Source organism: Agelaius phoeniceus, chromosome 17 (genome assembly GCF_051311805.1).
Source record: "Agelaius phoeniceus isolate bAgePho1 chromosome 17, bAgePho1.hap1, whole genome shotgun sequence".
In the NCBI taxonomy this organism is placed as follows: domain Eukaryota; kingdom Metazoa; phylum Chordata; class Aves; order Passeriformes; family Icteridae; genus Agelaius; species Agelaius phoeniceus.
In genome coordinates this window covers 8,049,145-8,065,972 of record NC_135281.1, presented here as the reverse complement: position 1 = coordinate 8,065,972, position 16,828 = coordinate 8,049,145, and the positions used below count along the sequence as shown (strand labels likewise).

Sequence of the window (16,828 nt, the reverse complement as noted above, 5' to 3'; positions counted from 1 at the left end):
GCTGGAGCACCTCTGCTCAGGAAACAGCCTGAGAGTTGAGGTTGTTCAGCCTGGACAAGAGAAGCTTCTGAGGAAGCCTTAGAGCCCCTTCCAGTGCCTAAAGGGGCTCTAAGAGAGATGAAAAGAACTTTGTATAAGGGTATGAAGTGATGGAATAAGGGGGAATGGCTTCCCAGTGAGAGAGAGCAGGGCTGGATGGGATATTAGGAAGAAATTTTTCCCTGTGAGGGAGGTGAGGCTCTGGGACAGGCTGTTTAGAGAGGCTGTGACTGCCCCATCCCTGGGAGTGCTCAAAGCCAGGGTGGACAGGGCTTGGAGAAACCTGGGACAGTGGAAGGTGTCCCTGCCCATGACAGGGTGCTGGAACAAGATCATCTTTAAGATCCCTTCCAACCCAAGCCACTTTAGGATTCTGTGATTCTATGACCCCATAGACCTGCTATCATCCCATAAGACAGTGCTTGGATGGGGCAGTCATATTTTCTGGAAAAATCCCCTTACCCAGGATACTTCTCCTGGGAAGCTGAGAAGCCTCAGGGGAAAAGGAAAACAATATTATCTCATTTGCTTCTCCTGTGTTTTGCTGCTTTGGAATGTGTTTGGAGATTGTTTATCCAACAGGTGATTGTTTGATTGGTTACAGTGAATTGTTTTGACTTAATGACCAATCAGGGCCAAGCTGTGTCAGGACTCTGGAAGGAGTCAGGAGTTTTGATTAGTATCTTTCTAGCCTTCTGTCTGTATCCTGTCTGTATCCCTTAGTATAGTTTAATATAATACAGTATCATAAAATAATAAATTAGCCTTCTAAGAACATGGAGTCAGATTCATCATTCCTCCCTTTGTCTGGGAACCCTGCAAATACAAGACTTGGGGCCACACACTCACCCAGACTGGCCCATCCCACATTGCACGGCTCAGATTCCTGCCTGGGGCACCTCGGTGTGTGTCCCCAGGGTAACAGTGTCCCCAGGATGGCAGTGTCCCAGGGGTGGCAGTGTCCCAGGAGTGGCAGTGTCCCAGGGGTGGCAGTGTCCCAGGGGTGACAGTGTCCCAGGGTAACAGTGTCCCAGGGGTGACAGTGTCCCCAGGGGTGGCAGTGTCCCAGGGGTGACAGTGTCCCCGGGGTGACAATGTCCCAGGGGTGGCAGTGTCCCAGGGTAACAGTGTCCCAGGGGTGACAGTGTCCCAGGGGTGACAATGTCCCAGGGGTGGCAGTGTCCCCAGGGGTGGCAGTGTCCCCGGGGTGGCAGTGTCCCAGGGGTGACAATGTCCCAGGGGTGGCAGTGTCCCAGGGGTGACAGTGTCCCCGGGGTGACAATGTCCCAGGGGTGGCAGTGTCCCAGGGGTGACAATGTCCCCGGGATGGCAGTGTCCCCAGGGGTGACAGTGTCCCAGGGGTGGCAGTGTCACTCACACCTGTCCTGACTTTGGGCTCACACCTGGCGCAATTGGGGCCGCTCCCGCTGCTGCCGGTGGCGTCACTGCCGTGCAATTAAAGGAATGAAATGTTTATACAGGAATAAATCTGTGCTAATGAGTGCATCCTGCCCTGACAGCCTCTGAAACACAGCAAGCAACACTGGAGAAGGTTCAAGTGTGCTCTGCCCCAGGCAGCAGCCAGGCCTGGGCATGGAGGTGGGCAGGGAAAGGGAAGCAAAGCCAGGCAGGTGATGGTGGGGCACAGCAGCCACTGGTGCTTTGATTTCCATTTCTGACAAGGAGTCAGCAGGAAAGACCAATCCCATGTTGGGCTGGCTCAGGCTCAGGAGGTATTTGTGCTGTTTCCTTCTCTGGGAAGGGAACTGTCACCTTGCTCAAAGGTTTAGGAAGAGCAGAAGTGATTTGGATGATGGGGACACACTGCTTTGGGCCCTTCCACCCAGGTTTTGAATGGCCTGTTCAAAACCTTTGCTGCAGGTAGCAGCAGAAGCTGTGCAGGAGGAAATCTCCATACAGGTCATCCTTGCTCCCCTCCATCCCTCAGAAACACTGCACTAATCCCAGTCCTGCCTACCTGGGAAGGCATGGAGACACAGAATCCAATTAGCCTGAAATCCTGCTCTGGCTCCTGCACAGCATCTCCCTCTCTCTCTCAGAGCTGTGGAGCTGCAGAGATAAACAGTGCATTAGGATTCCAGTGGGGTCTGGCAGCAAGGATGGCTCTGGAAGTGCAGCACCAGTGAGAGACCCCTGCACCCTTCCCAAACACCTCCCTCCTCCTGTGCCTCACTCCTCAGCCTCCCTCAGCCTGCAGCACCTGAGCAAGGTGGGAGCTGAGGGCTCAGGCCAGAGCTGGCAGTGCCCAGGCTGCTGTACCCGCCCCAGGGGCTCCATCTTTGCTGTGGGAGGTTGAGTGGCCTCCAGAGCCTCCTGGGGGTGGCCAAGGTGTCAGCAAGGCCAGTGCCAGGGCCCCTCTCCTTCCCAGGGCACCTCTGTGCCCAGAGGGCCCTTCAGAGCCAGCAGGACCCATGGCACCTTCACTCCCTTGTCCCTGCTCCAGCAGAGAGTGGCCCTGCACGCCTGGCTCTCCAGAATGATCCAGGGGGCAAAGCAGGTCCCAGTCCCACAGAGACAGTGGGAAAAGGGACTGAAAGAGCAAATCCTTCCCTGGGGAAGCCAAGCACAGCCTTTAGCCAGGGCCAAGCAGAGTGCAGGGGGTACCTGTTGCTGACTCTGTGCCAGGCCCTGCAGTACCTGAGGCAAGGAGCCCTCTGGGCCTGATGCTGCCACTGCTGTGCTCACACTCCTGCTTGCACCCACTGTAAATTACCTGCTTTGCATTTTGCAGCAGCAACTTAACAGTATTAATTCATTGTGTTCTGTCTTTAACAAACACCATTATCATATCACCAGCCAGGATTATGCAAATCCTGCAAAAGGAATTATTTCTCTCCCCAAAGTCACCTTGATTTATCAGTTTTAACCCAAAATGAAATAGTAAGTTGCTTTGGACAAACTGTTAAAAACATGGTCACACATGACCACTCATGACACGTGGCCAGGAGTCTGTGATGGCCCCACAGGGCACCTGTGCCCATCTGGAGAGCCTTCACATGGGCAGGTGACACAGGGGGAGATCTGTGCTGGCCCCCGCTGAATGGACCTGGACCAAGAGCTGGGGAAACAACCCCCTTGCAGAATACACCTGGGACAGGCCCTGGGGCAGGGCTGAGGCTGTGAAGAAGTACAGAATCATAAAATCAATAAGGTTGGGAAAAACCTCCAACACCATCAAGTCCAACCTTTGGCCAAAAACCACCACGTCAACTAAACCATGCCCACATTGAGTCACTGCCTGAGTGCTTCCAGGGATGGAGACTCCATCACTTCCCTGGGCAGCCCCTTCCAGTGCACATGGGGCTGGCAGCAAGGAAACTTTGCAAAATTGCATTAAGGGCTGTCCTGTGGCTGTCCCATCCTGGTCTGTCCCCATCCCTGTCCCTCCTTTGCAGGCCACCACTGCAGGCTGGGCCTGTGTCACACTAACAGACCAGTGTGTCCTCCCACACAGGGGTGGCTGCAGCTAGGGACCAACAGCAGAGCTGCATTCCCCTCCAGGAATGGGCTCTGGAACAGGGCCCTCCAACTGCTTAAAGCCTGTGGCCATGATTTCCCTGCTGCAGGGATAAAGGCTCCCACCCCTCTCCTGATGCTGGACCTGACCCCAGCTGTGCCTGTGTGGCTGTGCTGAGAAGGCCCCAATGAAGGAGGAATGATGAGGAGGATTCCATTGATATCAGAAGGCTAATTAATTACTTTATTATACTATATTATTCTATACATCTAAAGTGAACCAAGCACTCAACCCTGCACACAACTGCACACAACTGCCCAGAATCTGTGACTGTCACCCAACAGTCCTGACACTCACACACACACCTGGCCCTGACAGGCCAAGGAAACAAATCACCATCACTGTGGGTAAACAATCTCCATGTTGCATTCTGCTTTGGCACAAACACAGGCACAGCAAATGAGATAAGAATATTCTTGGGAAGAATTGTGCCTTGCTTTTCTCTGTGAAGAGAAATGTGGGGCTACATCCCTCAGCACAAAGGAGGCACTTGTATGATTAAAGGCAACCTTTTCTCCATTATTTGTCAGCAGTTTGAGTGAGTCCTTCAGCAGAGGGTGAGAACAGCACCTTAGCAAGAAGAGAGGACTTCTCTTTGTCAGGGCAGATAGCAAGACTCTGCAACCTGAGCACAGCCTTTTCTTCCAAAGGGAGCCAGGCCTGTGGTGAGTGCTTTGCCCTGAGAAAAGCACGGCTTTATGTGTTCCAGCTCAGTGCAGAGGGGCTGTTCTGAGACAGAGATCTGCTGCAGATTCCATTAACTGTGGATGGTAGCTGTGTTAGAGTACAAAAAAAATTCCCCAATTAGTTCTAAATAATTTTTACTTTCAAACTCAATGTGTTCTGGCAGACAAAGAATCAAGGGCACCAACTGTGTGTTGGAGCAACATGATTGCAGCTTGGTGAATTGAAAAGCCATAGACAGGTGGACACTCAGCAGCTCTTGTGCCTATGGCTCACATTTAATTCTTACAAAGGATGGGAAATTCCTCAAAAAAACCCAAACATACTACAACAGAGACGAGGATGAAATTAGGCACTGGCAACCTATGGTAAAATACAGCTCAGTAAGAGATAATTATTCCCAAACCAAACAGTGGAAAAAAAGACCTTTTAAGGAGTCCCTGCACTGTGCCTGGACATCACCACTGGCACCCTGGGCTGGGGCCTGCAGTTTGCCCCATGAGAAAAGGTTTGATCAGCTTCAGTCTCACCCATCGTGGGCCAGAGGAGCACTGAGCCCCCAGGTTTTGTGGGGACAGAGCTGGGGACAGGCTGGCTGGTGGCTGTGGTGTGCAGAGACTGTGAGGAGGAGCTGGAAGAGCCTCCTTGGCCATCCCAGGACAGAGCCTGAGTGCTGGAGGCAGAGATGCCTCCTCCTGGCATGGCACAGACCAGGGCTCAGGCTGCCCACAGTCGTAAAATCACACTCATTCCTGCTCTGATGTGTTCAACATGGTCCCTCCTGGATTTCTTAGAGTTCCCTCATCTTCTCTGCCTCTCACCCATCCTGGACCCAGCTCCTCAGCACCAGCTCTTATTTCCAGCAGAGCCTGATGTCCTCTGATCATTTCACACCCTTCCCAGGCTGACCCAAACCAGGCTCAGCCAGGCCACCACGGCCCTTGCATGGTCCCCCTTGGAAAGGGGGACTACACCCTCCTGGCCCTGAGAATCCAAAGGGCGCCTCTTGCCAGTCCTGCCCACCTTGCAGCTGGGACATCCCTCTCCACAGCCACAGAGCCCTCAGGGGCAGCCCCTGCTCTGCTGGGCATGGGGACAAGGCAGGCCAGAGGCTGGGAAGGTGGGTGCAAAGCTGGAGCACAGGAGGGATGCAATGGCACAGACCAAAACAGGGAAGGCAATTCAATTTTCAGAGGCTGTCCCACCAATTCAGCTCAGAGAGATGATAAGAAACCCATTTCCAGTGATAGGCACCCTAATCCCCAGCCATCCTGCATTTCCATTTTTGAGAGGCGCTGTTTCCAACAGGGAGGCATTTTCACATCTAGGTTTGCTAGAAGGGACAGCAATGGATTAAATACCAATTTTTCCAGCACTGATTAACTCCTTCTTTGCCTTCTCCTGCCACTTATGCAAGTGCTGGATCACAGGGCAGTGGAATGGCTGCTGTGCTGTGGCCCTGGAGCAGTTGCACAGAGCTGGAGGCCTCTCCCAGGCTCTTCCCAGTGGCCTGCAGTCTGAGGAGACAGGGAAGAGGAGAAGAACATGACATGCATCAGCAGTGCAGGCAGAGCAGCTCAGATCAGGAATTTATTATTGCTTAAGGCAGGACTCAGACTCAACTGAGGCACGAGTCATGCAGCTAAGTTTACATCCAGTGTCAAAACCATTAGACAGGTCCAAAGTGCTGCAAGACTGACTTAAAAGCACATTTGGAGGAGAATGGCCACTTAGAGAAAAAGGGAAGCAAACTATGCAGTGGTGGCCATGTCCCTCACATGCCATTTTCACAGTTTCAGCATTGTGGTCCAGGTGCAGACTCCAGGTTACTGGAGAGTAGAAAGACAACAGCAGCACAGATGCTGACTTCCAGCATCAAGCAGAACTTCTTCTGTCACTGGGGAGCCACTAATCCACAGCATTCCTAGGATGCCAGCACAGCCTTTCCCCATGTGCCTGCAGCCAGACCTGCATCTGTACCAGCTATCCCCGTCCTCCTCCTTGTCCCACTGCCCACACACTGTGCCAGGTTTCTCCATTTATCCCCATTTCCTGAATTCAGGCTCCTACCCACTCTCTGCCGTGTCCTTCAGGGAGCTGATGGGCGCCAGGCTCCCAGTCCTGCTTCTACAGCTCAGCTTTTTACCCTGGCATCCCACCCAGCAGCTCCCTCCCAGCCATGATAAAACTCCCACCACCACAGGGTGGGAACAAAGCCTGAATGTTCTGACTTAGCCTCTGCAAAGCCCTCCTTTGACCCCAGCTATGAGCTGAGCAGCTTTGCTGGAATACCCAGACAGGTATTGCCTCATAACCCATGAGGTCTCTGTGCTGAGGCTGCAGGAGGGAGCCCTGACTGTAGTCAGAGCTCTCCCTTCACTCCCCATGGCTCCAGCACCAGCCACAGCTGTCCATTCATCAAGCACTGCACAAATGGAAATTTAAGGGCTCATGGCTCTATAACACAGAAAACAATTCCCTGTGCGTTTTTACGGCGCTGTAATTTATTGGATCAGAAATGATGAATGGCAGCAGGAGGGGGCAGGGCCAGCCCACGGGGGAGCGCTGATGCACTGGAAAGCAGACAGAGAGAGGAGCAGCAGAGGGCAGGGAATGGGAAAGCCCCAGGGTTGCTGCTGCATGGGGCTGGGGGAACGCCACCGCCTAAAACACTGATTTGATTTCCTCCCCACCATTCAGGGCAGGATGTGCAGCAGAGGCTTCTGCAAGGAACATCCACATGAGGAAGAACAGAGCTGGGCTCTGTGCTCCTGAGAGGAGGCACAGCCTCGCTCTGCCCAGGCTGCCTTTGCTGGCAGCTTTGCGGATTCAAGGCACAAGCAAGAAACGGAAAAAAGCTCCATCCCTGGGGAAAGAGGAGCACCTGGTGGAAAAACAGAGTGTAAACGTGAGCAGGACAGCTCCTCCCCCCTGTAATCTCCCAGCTCTGGAGTTTGAGCTGCATTCAGCAGTAATTGAAACCAGGCTCTTTAACACAGGTGCCAATTACTGCCTGTTAAAGCAAGGAGCACTGATAGATACAGCAATTACACAGCTCTGCAAGGCTGGAGAGCACAAAATGAGATGAAAGGGGCTCCTTATGCCACTGTAGGTGTTGTAGGACAGCCCTCTGCCCCAGCAAACCTCTTGCAGTGTTAGACTGGGCAGGTTCTTGCACACCTGCATCTTCACCCGAGTGAAGAGTCTGCCCTTGCCACAAAGAAGGGAACAATATCCTGGGCCAGGTAAAGAATTACCAGCAGATCAAGGGAGCTGATTCCTGCCTTTAGGCAGCACTGCTGAGGCCACACCTGGAGTGCTGTGCCCAGAGCTGGGCTCATCACTACAAGACACACAGACATACTGCAGAGACAAGCAAAGGGCTACAAAGATTATGAAGGGCTTGGGAGCCCCTCACATCTGGGGAAAGGCTGACAGAACTGGGACTGCTGAGCCTGGAGAAGGCTCAGGGGGAAATCTGGCAATGTCAATAAATACCTGATGGAAGGGTGGAAAATGGATGGAGCCAGGCTCTGTTCAGTGGTGCCCAGAGACAGAGGCAATGGGCATAGACTGAAACAGGAGGTTCCCCCTGAACACCAGGAACCACTTTTTTCCCTGAGGGTGGCTGAACACTGGCACAGGGTGCTCAGAAAGGTTGTGGCGTGTCCATCTTTGGAGATATTCAAAGCCATCAGGACACACTCCTGGGCAGCAGCTCTGGCTGGCTCTGCTTGAGCAAGAGCTCGGGCAAGATGACCCCCAATGTCCTTTCCAACCTGAACCATGCTGTGATGGTGATCTCCAACCATTCATATTCTTTGCCATCTCTACACTTCTCTTGCCCAGTTGCCTTTCCCCCACCTCTCTGCTCTTCTTTGCCTCCCTGGGGGTGATGTGGCTGTGAGGAAGGAGGCTGATGCAGATGTACTGGGCCAATGATGGCAAGAGGACAATGGAAAGTGGAATTCCCTGAAAAATCCTGCAGAGATCCATGGCTGTGAACATCAAAATCTGCATACCCCAGCAAGGAGAAAAACCAAGAGAGCCTCAGTGCAGCAGCAGGGGCACCAGAGTCAGAGGCAGTTATTTACCCAGCAGAGACTGCAGAAGAATGTGAGCCCTTTAAAGCCCCAGGCTGGCAGTAACCAGCATTCCTCCCATCTACACCCTGAGCTCCCCCTTCCCCACCTCACAAGGCACCAACCACAAACCATGTAATTAATCCTACAGAGATATTCAGCTGCAATGAGAAACGAAGCACATCCTGAGGCATCCCTACTGCTGGCACCAGGCCCCACGTTGCTGCTCTGCCTTGCCACTCCTGCGTGTTTTGGAGACAGGCTTGCCTCCCCACAGCAAGCCCACTGGTGTTACAGACCTGGTTTGCTGGGCACAGGACCAGAGGAGTGCAGGGGGGTCTGCAGGGACACTTTCTCCTTGCCCTCAGGATGTTTATGGTACTGAAATTTTAGCAGGAAGCCAAGCATCTGTTCTTCAAATAAAGAGGTCTCCCAGGGGGATGTGTGGGGAGGCAGAATCATCACACATGTAAACACCTGGTCTTAGAGGCAGGAACAGAGTTTGAGGAAGGAGTGCAGCACTTCTGAGACTCATTCAGCTTTGCTTCCGCTGCTTAATGAGTTCAAACACCATCAATATTCAGTGGCAGCCCTCCCTTGCCAGGGTGGCTGTGGTGGTGAGGGGCTGGCACAGGCAGGGCAGCACAAACACAGCCCTGAGCCCTCCCCACAGCAAGGCTCATCCTCCTGTGCTGCTGCAGCACACGTGGCCCTGGCACTGCCCTGCTCCAGAGCCCTTGCAGGACATTCAGCCTTCACACACTTCCTCTGAGGAAGGGGGCAGAGCCAAACTGTGCCACACAATGTTTGTCTGTGCTGAAAGCTGCTTCCCCTGTCCCCTAAAGTGGCCCCTGGCTTGGGGCTTGTCAGAAAATGGTCTGCACAAGCAGTGAGCTGCACCACTCCTGTCAGACAGCCACAGGGACCCCACTGTGGCACCAAGAGACCTCCTAAAGGCAGGAGACAAAGCTCTGTGCCTGCACACACGGCTGGGGGCTCCCAGGTCACCAAGAGACCTCCTAAAGGCAGGAGACAAAGCTCTGTGCCTGCACACACAGCCGGGGGCTCCCAGGTTTCCCACCCCAAGCCCACTGCCTCAATCCAAGCCTCAAACAGCTTCAGCAGCACCAAGAGGCCTCGGCTACCTCTGGCCAAGGCACTGCAAAGCCACACAGGGCTATTTCCAGAGGCAAACAGGATTTACTGGCACTCCCAGCTTCCAATACCATCCTGTCCATGCCTCCATCCTGCCTCCTCAATAGACTCCAGTCTTCTCCATGCCTACAGTCTGTACTTCAACACTCACTACAGGATTGTGCATTCTCATTTATTTTGTGCCATTGCTGCAGCACTCCTGGCTCCCTCCTCCAAGTCCTTCACTTTTGTGTCTTTTTCCATTTCCAGCATTTTCAATGCACAGTAGGGTTTTTTCCTTATATGAGAGGGTGGGCAAAGGTTCTTTCTCCTTTCATGAAATATTAGTGCCCGTTCAAGCACGATGGACAGTGTTCAGCAGAGCTGTGGTGCTGCTTTAACACTCTGCTGCACTGCCCTACACCAGCACAGTCCCACCCCACCCCTCCCAAGCCTGCCCACAACCCTGCCATGTTCCAGGAGCTCCAAGACAGAGCTGGAGTTGAGGGGCATCACCTCTGACTTTAAAAGGAAACAAGGCTGGAAGCAACAGACTACATGGTTCACAAGCAAGCACAATTGGATTTCATCTTCAAGCACCATATCTGGTGCAAATCCTGGCCTGAGAATGAAATTGCCTTTACCTTGGATTTACAGGGACATGAAATCTCAGTCTGGGAGTTACATAGCAGAAGAATTCCCAAGGTTCAGTTGTAGGAGAGTGGAAAGTGAAATGAAGGAGCAGCTGTGACATTGTTGAACCCAGTTCATGGGCAGGAAGTGCCACTGCCCCACATCAAGCACAGAGTATTTGGGGCTTGCAGCTCACAGCTATTGGCAGGGCAAACAGGGTGAATCCTGCTGGAAGCATCCCCAGTTATTGGGAAGTACAGCTAGGGCCAGAGCAAGTCATTCTCAGCTCCAGACATTCTCCTTGATGCACAGAAGCCCTTGGTCTGCCAGGCTGTGTGGACGTGCTGGTTCAGCAGCTTTACATGAGGAAGCTGCACCACCTGCTGTCTGCTGTGAAGCCAGTTACCAGAACGTGATCAAAGATGATCACTAATAACTAAAGTTTTCTTCAGAACCAGTTTTTTACAGGACATGCTCTTGATTAAAGTCATCAAGAAAGACTTCATATCTGAAAACTAAGAAGCAAGATAACAAAAGAACTGTTTAGTCAAAATGGCTCAGGCTCTCAAACAGAATATGAGAAGTTCACTTTAATACCCAGCTCCTGCCAGGAGAAAGACTGTACTGTTATCCCTTTGGGAAACTCTGTCAAGGTATTTCTACTCTAAAAACTACAAAAGCTAGCACTGAACAAAACTTTGAAAGATGTGGAAATTCTGCCATGCAAAAAACCAGCCACCTGCCCAACACCACTTGAGGCTTAGCAGCAAGGAAAATGACATCTTAAATGCTGATATTCCCCCTTCCTGGAGTGCAGCACTACCTGATCCAATCAAATTGGGCAAAGAGATAAGATTCTTACAAAAAGCCACACTGCTAGAAGTTCTCTTGGGATATGGTGCATTAAGGCAGAGCAGTCAGTAAGTTCTCTTGGCTGGCATAAATATGAGAGGCTGCAGAACATCTCCCTAATTCTAGAGATCAGTGATAGCTGGGCAAATGTTTTGTGTGCCAGGCCTTATGGATATGCAGTAGCAAGGTCAGTGGAGAACTAAAAGGAAAGGAGCTGAGAAGACAAATGACCTCTGCTTGATGAAGCATAGGTACAGAATGTACAGACAAAAGCAAATCAGAAAAAGAGTTTATTTAAAAAACAAAAAATCCCCCCCTCAAAACCACACATACTTGCTCATAAGCTTATTGCTCAAGTTAGATCTCCTGTGACACTGCTCATTCTCCTCTTGGCCTGTAGCACCAGAAGTACTCTTGCATCCCTGTCTTCACTCCAACCTACATCATCTGGAAATGTTCATCATTTTCAACTGGTCCCAAATACCAGCATTTAATTCTCTCCTTACTATGCACACAGAACATGGAGGTCCCCAGGCAGGGGGTCCTTGCTGGGACAACTCCAGGAATTTATTCAGTCATGTGATCCCACCAGGATGGGAGTTCCGAACTTGCAGAAACATAAAAAAAAAGGGGAAGGTGTATCTACCTTCTCCTTTGAAGTCAAAACCTAAACAGCAGTAAAATCATCCCTGAACCACTCAGCCTGCAGTCCAGACATTTCCATGTTCATTCTACAGCTCATGGTCTACATTCTCAGTAAACAGCCTTCAGGATCCCCTGATGGACTTTTTACAGCTTTTCCCTGTCTCATTCTACACCCACTGAACCAGGGCTTGTCTTCCAAGCTCCTGTGGAAGGGATGTTGCCTTTTCTTGTGCAGTATCTACAGATCCACACTGTAGCAAAGCAGCAGAATTCTCTCACGGGGCCCTGGCTCTGCTTTGGGAGGTCACAGAGACTTCTGGACCTTCCTCCTGGATAGCTGTCAGGCAGGTTAGGTAAGAACAGAGCAGGTGGCTTTGTGCTTCATGTTCAGTCAGTGCTGCTGTGGGGTTTCAACAACCTCCTCCTCTTCCTCAGCCTGCTCGGGGTGGCGCAGCAGCAGCTGCAGGTCAGGGTCAGAGCTGGCCTCTTTGTGTGGCTCCAGTGCTTTGTCACCTGCATGCACACAGCCCATTTAGTGACAAACCTGCTGGATTCCCACCAAACCTGGTGCTGCCAAGGTGCTGGAACCAGGCACAGCTCCTAGTGAAGCAATGAGAAAGCTTACAGAGAAAGAGAAAGGGATTTAAAACAATCACCTTTGGAATTCATGGCTTTGAGAACAATGTGGAGGGAGATTCCCAACAGGCAGACAGCAAAGCCCAGCCAGTTCAAGAGACTGAGGCGGTCTCCCAGTAAATGTGTGGCCAGGAATAAAATGCAGATTTCCTGTGGAAATAAAAAAAACATGACAAGTGGCAGGGCAGGACCTGAGGAGATATGCATGATACATTTTTCAGCTGAAGCCTAGATCAAGATGTCAGGCTGCTAAATTTCTATCAGCACATTCTTTCATGCGCACAGAGTTCTAAAAACAGTTTCTAGAAACAAACAACCTGTCAAACCAGGATGTGGGATTTTAAGTCATCTGACTGCACAGCTCAGTTACAGAGGAATTCTTCAACTTCTGGATCAGAGAGATTTCATATATCACAGTTCAGCTCAAAAGTATGTGTGCTGCACTCCTCTGGGGAGGATGAGCCAAACTAGGCTACAGAGATAGCTCAAGCCAGTGGTTTGGTCATATGCAGGTCTGATGCAAGAGCTTGCCCTCCTCTCTTCCACACCATCTGCTGTTCACAAGGGCACTGGGTTTAAGTCTAGCCCACATTCCAATAAACTTTGATCATTAATGGTATTTTTTATAGAACAGCCACTAGTCTCTGGCCCTTTGCTGTCAGGGACCAAGAGACTTCACTGCAAGGTAAGGAATCAAGCTCCTGTGCAAGGAGAAAAAAAATAACAAGCAAAAATTTCTAAGTATCTAAGCAAGCTCCCAGCACATAAAGCCCAACAGGGATGACTCAGTACTTGCCTTCACCTTATTCACAGGAATCATGCCTTACCTTAAAAATGCCAGCAATGGAAAGGGTGAGGCTAGACGTTCTGGAAACCAAGAGGAACTCAGAAAAGCCTAGACCAAAGGCAAGAATTCCACCCAAGAACAGCTTCCCTACCAGAGAGAACAGCATTCCTGCTTCATGGAAACGGAAGAGCTTCTCTGATACGGACAAAGGAAGGCCTAGGAAGAAGACAATGAGTAGCAGAATACCATTCCCAGCTCCCAGGATTCCTCTTAATAAGACTGATGGGGTGGGCTGCTCACATTCCAGCATGAGGAGGATGTGGAGCCAGTTCTTCCCAGCCCTTACTTCCACAAGTGTGGCAGGCTACTACTTCTATGCACTCTTTAACGTTCTGCCAACATAAGGTAAATCCAGGTCTCTAACTACTTTGCAGAGTTGATAGTTGTTCACTTATCTAAGTGAATTATCTCCAACAACAAACTGCTAAGCAATCTCCCAACCACTTTACAAAGCTCTCCCTGCTTTCTCTGATGAACTCACGCACCCTCAAACACCGCAAAGAGTGGGAGGAGCCCCAGGAACATGAGCGGCTGCAGGTGAAACATGATATCAATGGGATTCTGGAGACCTGAAAGAGGAGAATCAATAACAGAGCAGGCAGCAACATGCCAGGGAATAACAAAGGTCCCAGAGCTTTTATTAGCACCATTCCTAGACATATACCTTATTTGTGATGCCCACACCTGTGCTGCTGAAGACACCCAGCCACCTTCATTACCCAACAACAGATATTCTGTGCCCAAGGTTTCAAACACCTCCCTGAGATGTTTTGTTTCTGTAGCAATTCTTATTCCCCTTATTCTCCTTATTCCCCTCCCTGTCACCAGCACCACCACCCCCTCCTGGCACCCCACATACCCAGTTCAGCCTTCTGCATCAGGATCTGTGTGAGAGTCCAGCGAATGCCCCCCAGGAAAGAGGCACAGAGCACCAGCACAAACCCCTGTGCATTGAACTGTGTGGACTTGTAGGTGAACATGAAGAGTCCCCCAGCAATGAGCAGAACCACCAGCAGCAACGTCACCCTCTGCAGGAGAGCAAACACAACGGGGACAGGCACCTCCTTCCTTCCAGATTCACCCACATAACTGCATCATTCCTCTGCTCACATGTTTCTTGTGCATGCACTGCCTGTTTCCCTGGGTCTGACCTCCCTCCCTACAGCATTGTGTGGGACTCTTACCATTTCCTCCAGCTTGAAGAGCAGTGAAAAAAGCAGGATGAAGAGAATGGCAGAGGATTTGGTCATCGTGTAGCTGTAAGGACCAAAATACACTGTCAGACTTCTTCAATGTAGCTCTTCCCATCAAAGTACTATTAGGAACCATCACCTGTTCCTACACTGCCACCAGCAAGCTATCACAGACCCTGCATGCTGACCCCACCAACCAAACACCTGTCCAAGGAACAGACCCTGGGAAAGCACTCTCCAAACCCCACCAGAGGCTCCCTGGGAACGAGGTGTTTGTACTCACAGGGAGACAGTGACATACAGGAAGCTCCAGTTACTCAGCCCAATATCCAAGGAAGTTGACAGAGCTAAAGAATCAATGAAAAAGTCCTGAAATTAACCAAACCCTGTGACATGAAACAAACCCACCACAAAACCCTGCTTCATGGCCACAGATAGCAGAGCAGACCCAGGGGAAAAAATAAGCTTTCCTCAAGTTAGTTCTTCAGAACCAACAGAACTCAGATATTCTCAGCTCTTCATGTTTCTGTCCTGTTCCCTGTGACTCAAGTTGGGCTCAGCATTGCACTCGCTCAACATGCATTACAAAAAAGCCAGAAATAACTTTTGCCCTCCCTGTGACTGAAAGTGATTGCAGATTTGCATAAAGTCTTTCTTGACTGTGTCAGAACATAACTTGTAAGTCTGATGGCCACTGCAAGAAACCTGAAAAAGCAACAATTATCTGCACACAACTTTAACCCTGGTGCAGCTTTTGGTACAGTCTATTCACCCTTCTGTGTAAGTTTCCTACCACAGGAAACAGTGTTACTGATCCAAGGGCAGGCCATGCTGAAAGGTCAAATTGCTGCAGATGTGGAGAAAGCTTTTTTCAAGAAACCATGGGGCACATTATGTAAGGTACTGCAAACCTTGCCAGAGATCATAGACCAGATGCTGTTCTGTGGGAGCCAATATAACACAGCCAAAGAACTGCAGAAGTAGTTACAGTTCTGTGCTCCAAGCAGGAGCTTCACTTCTTGGTCTCAGATAGTTCTGTGTGCCATGAATGATGAATTCTCTACCAAGCTCCACCCTGAGAAAGATGCAACACACGGCTTGATACCAGCGTTGAAGAGAAAATGTTACTTGCAGACACAACTCATCAAGGCACTGCAGAAGGTTCTCTGTGCGGGCGATTCCTTCAGAAAGATTCATTCTGTGTGGCCTCTCCCTATCCTTATACATCTCTGTGATGAGCAGTGAAGGTGGCATGTCTCAGGCTGAACCTTCAGGTAGCATCTACACCTGCCCTACACCTGGTAGGGAAGCACAGGGGCCGGAGCAATGGCTGGAGCCCACAGCTCACCCTGTCCCAGGGGATTGGCCCCAACCACCCTAGGCAAAGGGCAAAGGGCTCTGGAAGCAGCCAGAGTGCCACAGGCACCTCTGAGCATTCTCACCGAGTCAGTGAATATGCTGAGTTGGAAGGGACCCACCAGGATTATTGAGTCCAACTCCTGGCCCTGCACAGGACACCCCAAGAATCCCACCCTGTGCCTGAGAGTGTTGTCCAAATATGTCTTGGACTCAGTCTTGGTGCCATGACCACTCCCCTGGGGAGCCTGTTCTTCTGGGTGAAAACCTTTCCCTAATATGCAACCTAAACCTCCCCTGATTCACCTTTATGTTTTCTTGTATCCTGTCACTGGTTATGAGAGTGAAGAGGAGATCAGTGCCTGCCCCTCTGCTTCCTCTCGTGAGGATGCTGAAGACCACAATAAGGTCTCCTCTAAGTCTCCACTTCTCCATACCGAACACACCTAAGTGACCTCAGCCGCTCCTCACAAGGCTTCCCCTCCACTCCATCACCATCCTCGTGGCTCTCCTCTGGATGCTCTCCAACATCTTTCATATATTGTCGTGCCCCAGTCCTGTGTCCCGCTCCCGCTCCGCCGCCCCTCTCCCGTGCCCGGCCGTACCTGCGGGGGCGGCCCGGCGGAGGCAGTCGGCCCAGGACAGCGCTGCCCGCGGCCGCCCGGAGCGGCAGCGCTCCAGGGCGCGGGCGAGCGCCGCGAGAGCGAAGATGAGCAGCAGGTGCAGCAGCGTGACCAGCAGCGGGAACGGGAAGCTCTGCGGGACCGACAGCCGCTGTCACCGCCGCCGCCCTCCCGCCGCCGCCGCCCCGCACCGCCCCGCCACCCCGCACCTTCATCAGCCACTTGTTGTAGAAGGTGATGCCGATGGAGAAGCCGTAGTAGAGCAGCACCAGCGGCGCCGCCAGCGCCGCCCGCCCCAGGGCCGCGCCGCCCGCCCCCGCCGCCATGCGCCCGGCAGCGCCTGGGGAGCCAGGAGGGACCGGGGATGGGCACGGGGGACGCGGTGACGGGGCCGCGGCAGGACAGGGCAGGACAGGGCAGGGCAGGGCAGGGCAGGGCACGGGGGCCGCGATGCTGAGCGGGCCGTGGCGGCGGGGGAAGCGGGGCCGGCGGTGACGTTGGCCGGCGGGGCGGGGGAACGAGCGGCGCTGGCGGAGCGGGGCGGGCGCGCAGCGGTGACGCTCCGC

General features: G+C 52.0%; 1 protein-coding gene across 2 annotated transcripts; it reads right to left on the bottom strand.

The window, feature by feature from the left end:
• Positions 1-11,767: 11,767 nt before the first annotated feature.
• Positions 11,768-16,706, bottom strand: SLC35H1 (solute carrier family 35 member H1). Of its 2 annotated transcripts, none has more exons than XM_054644178.2 (9): positions 16,472-16,706; positions 16,245-16,395; positions 14,567-14,630; positions 14,275-14,347; positions 13,950-14,118; positions 13,576-13,659; positions 13,071-13,246; positions 12,264-12,393; positions 11,768-12,120 (listed from the first exon to the last, which is right to left on the bottom strand). In XM_054644178.2, the coding sequence occupies exons 1-9, from the start codon at positions 16,586-16,588 to the stop codon at positions 11,999-12,001; spliced, it is 1,086 nt and encodes a 361-aa protein (XP_054500153.2). In that variant the 5' UTR covers positions 16,589-16,706; the 3' UTR covers positions 11,768-11,998. The 2 variants fall into 2 exon arrangements, with proteins under 2 accessions (XP_054500153.2, XP_077043472.1); XM_077187357.1 differs by having other exon boundaries at positions 13,182-13,246.
• Between the last annotated feature and the right edge of the window lie 122 nt (positions 16,707-16,828).

What these genes read in the sequence shown, in the direction of transcription:
- SLC35H1 (XM_054644178.2), bottom strand. Translation starts at nt 16,588, where the DNA reads ATGGCGGCGGGGGCGGGCGGCGCGGCCCTGGGGCGGGCGGCGCTGGCG. An exon ending in CCGCCGGGCCGCCCCCGCAG is followed by an intron (nt 14,631 to 16,244) that starts GTACGGCCGGGC and finishes TTGATTCTTTAG; the next exon opens with CTCTGTCAACTTCCTTGGAT. An exon ending in CAAAGCCATGAATTCCAAAG is followed by an intron (nt 12,121 to 12,263) that starts GTGATTGTTTTA and finishes GTGTGCATGCAG; the next exon opens with GTGACAAAGCACTGGAGCCA.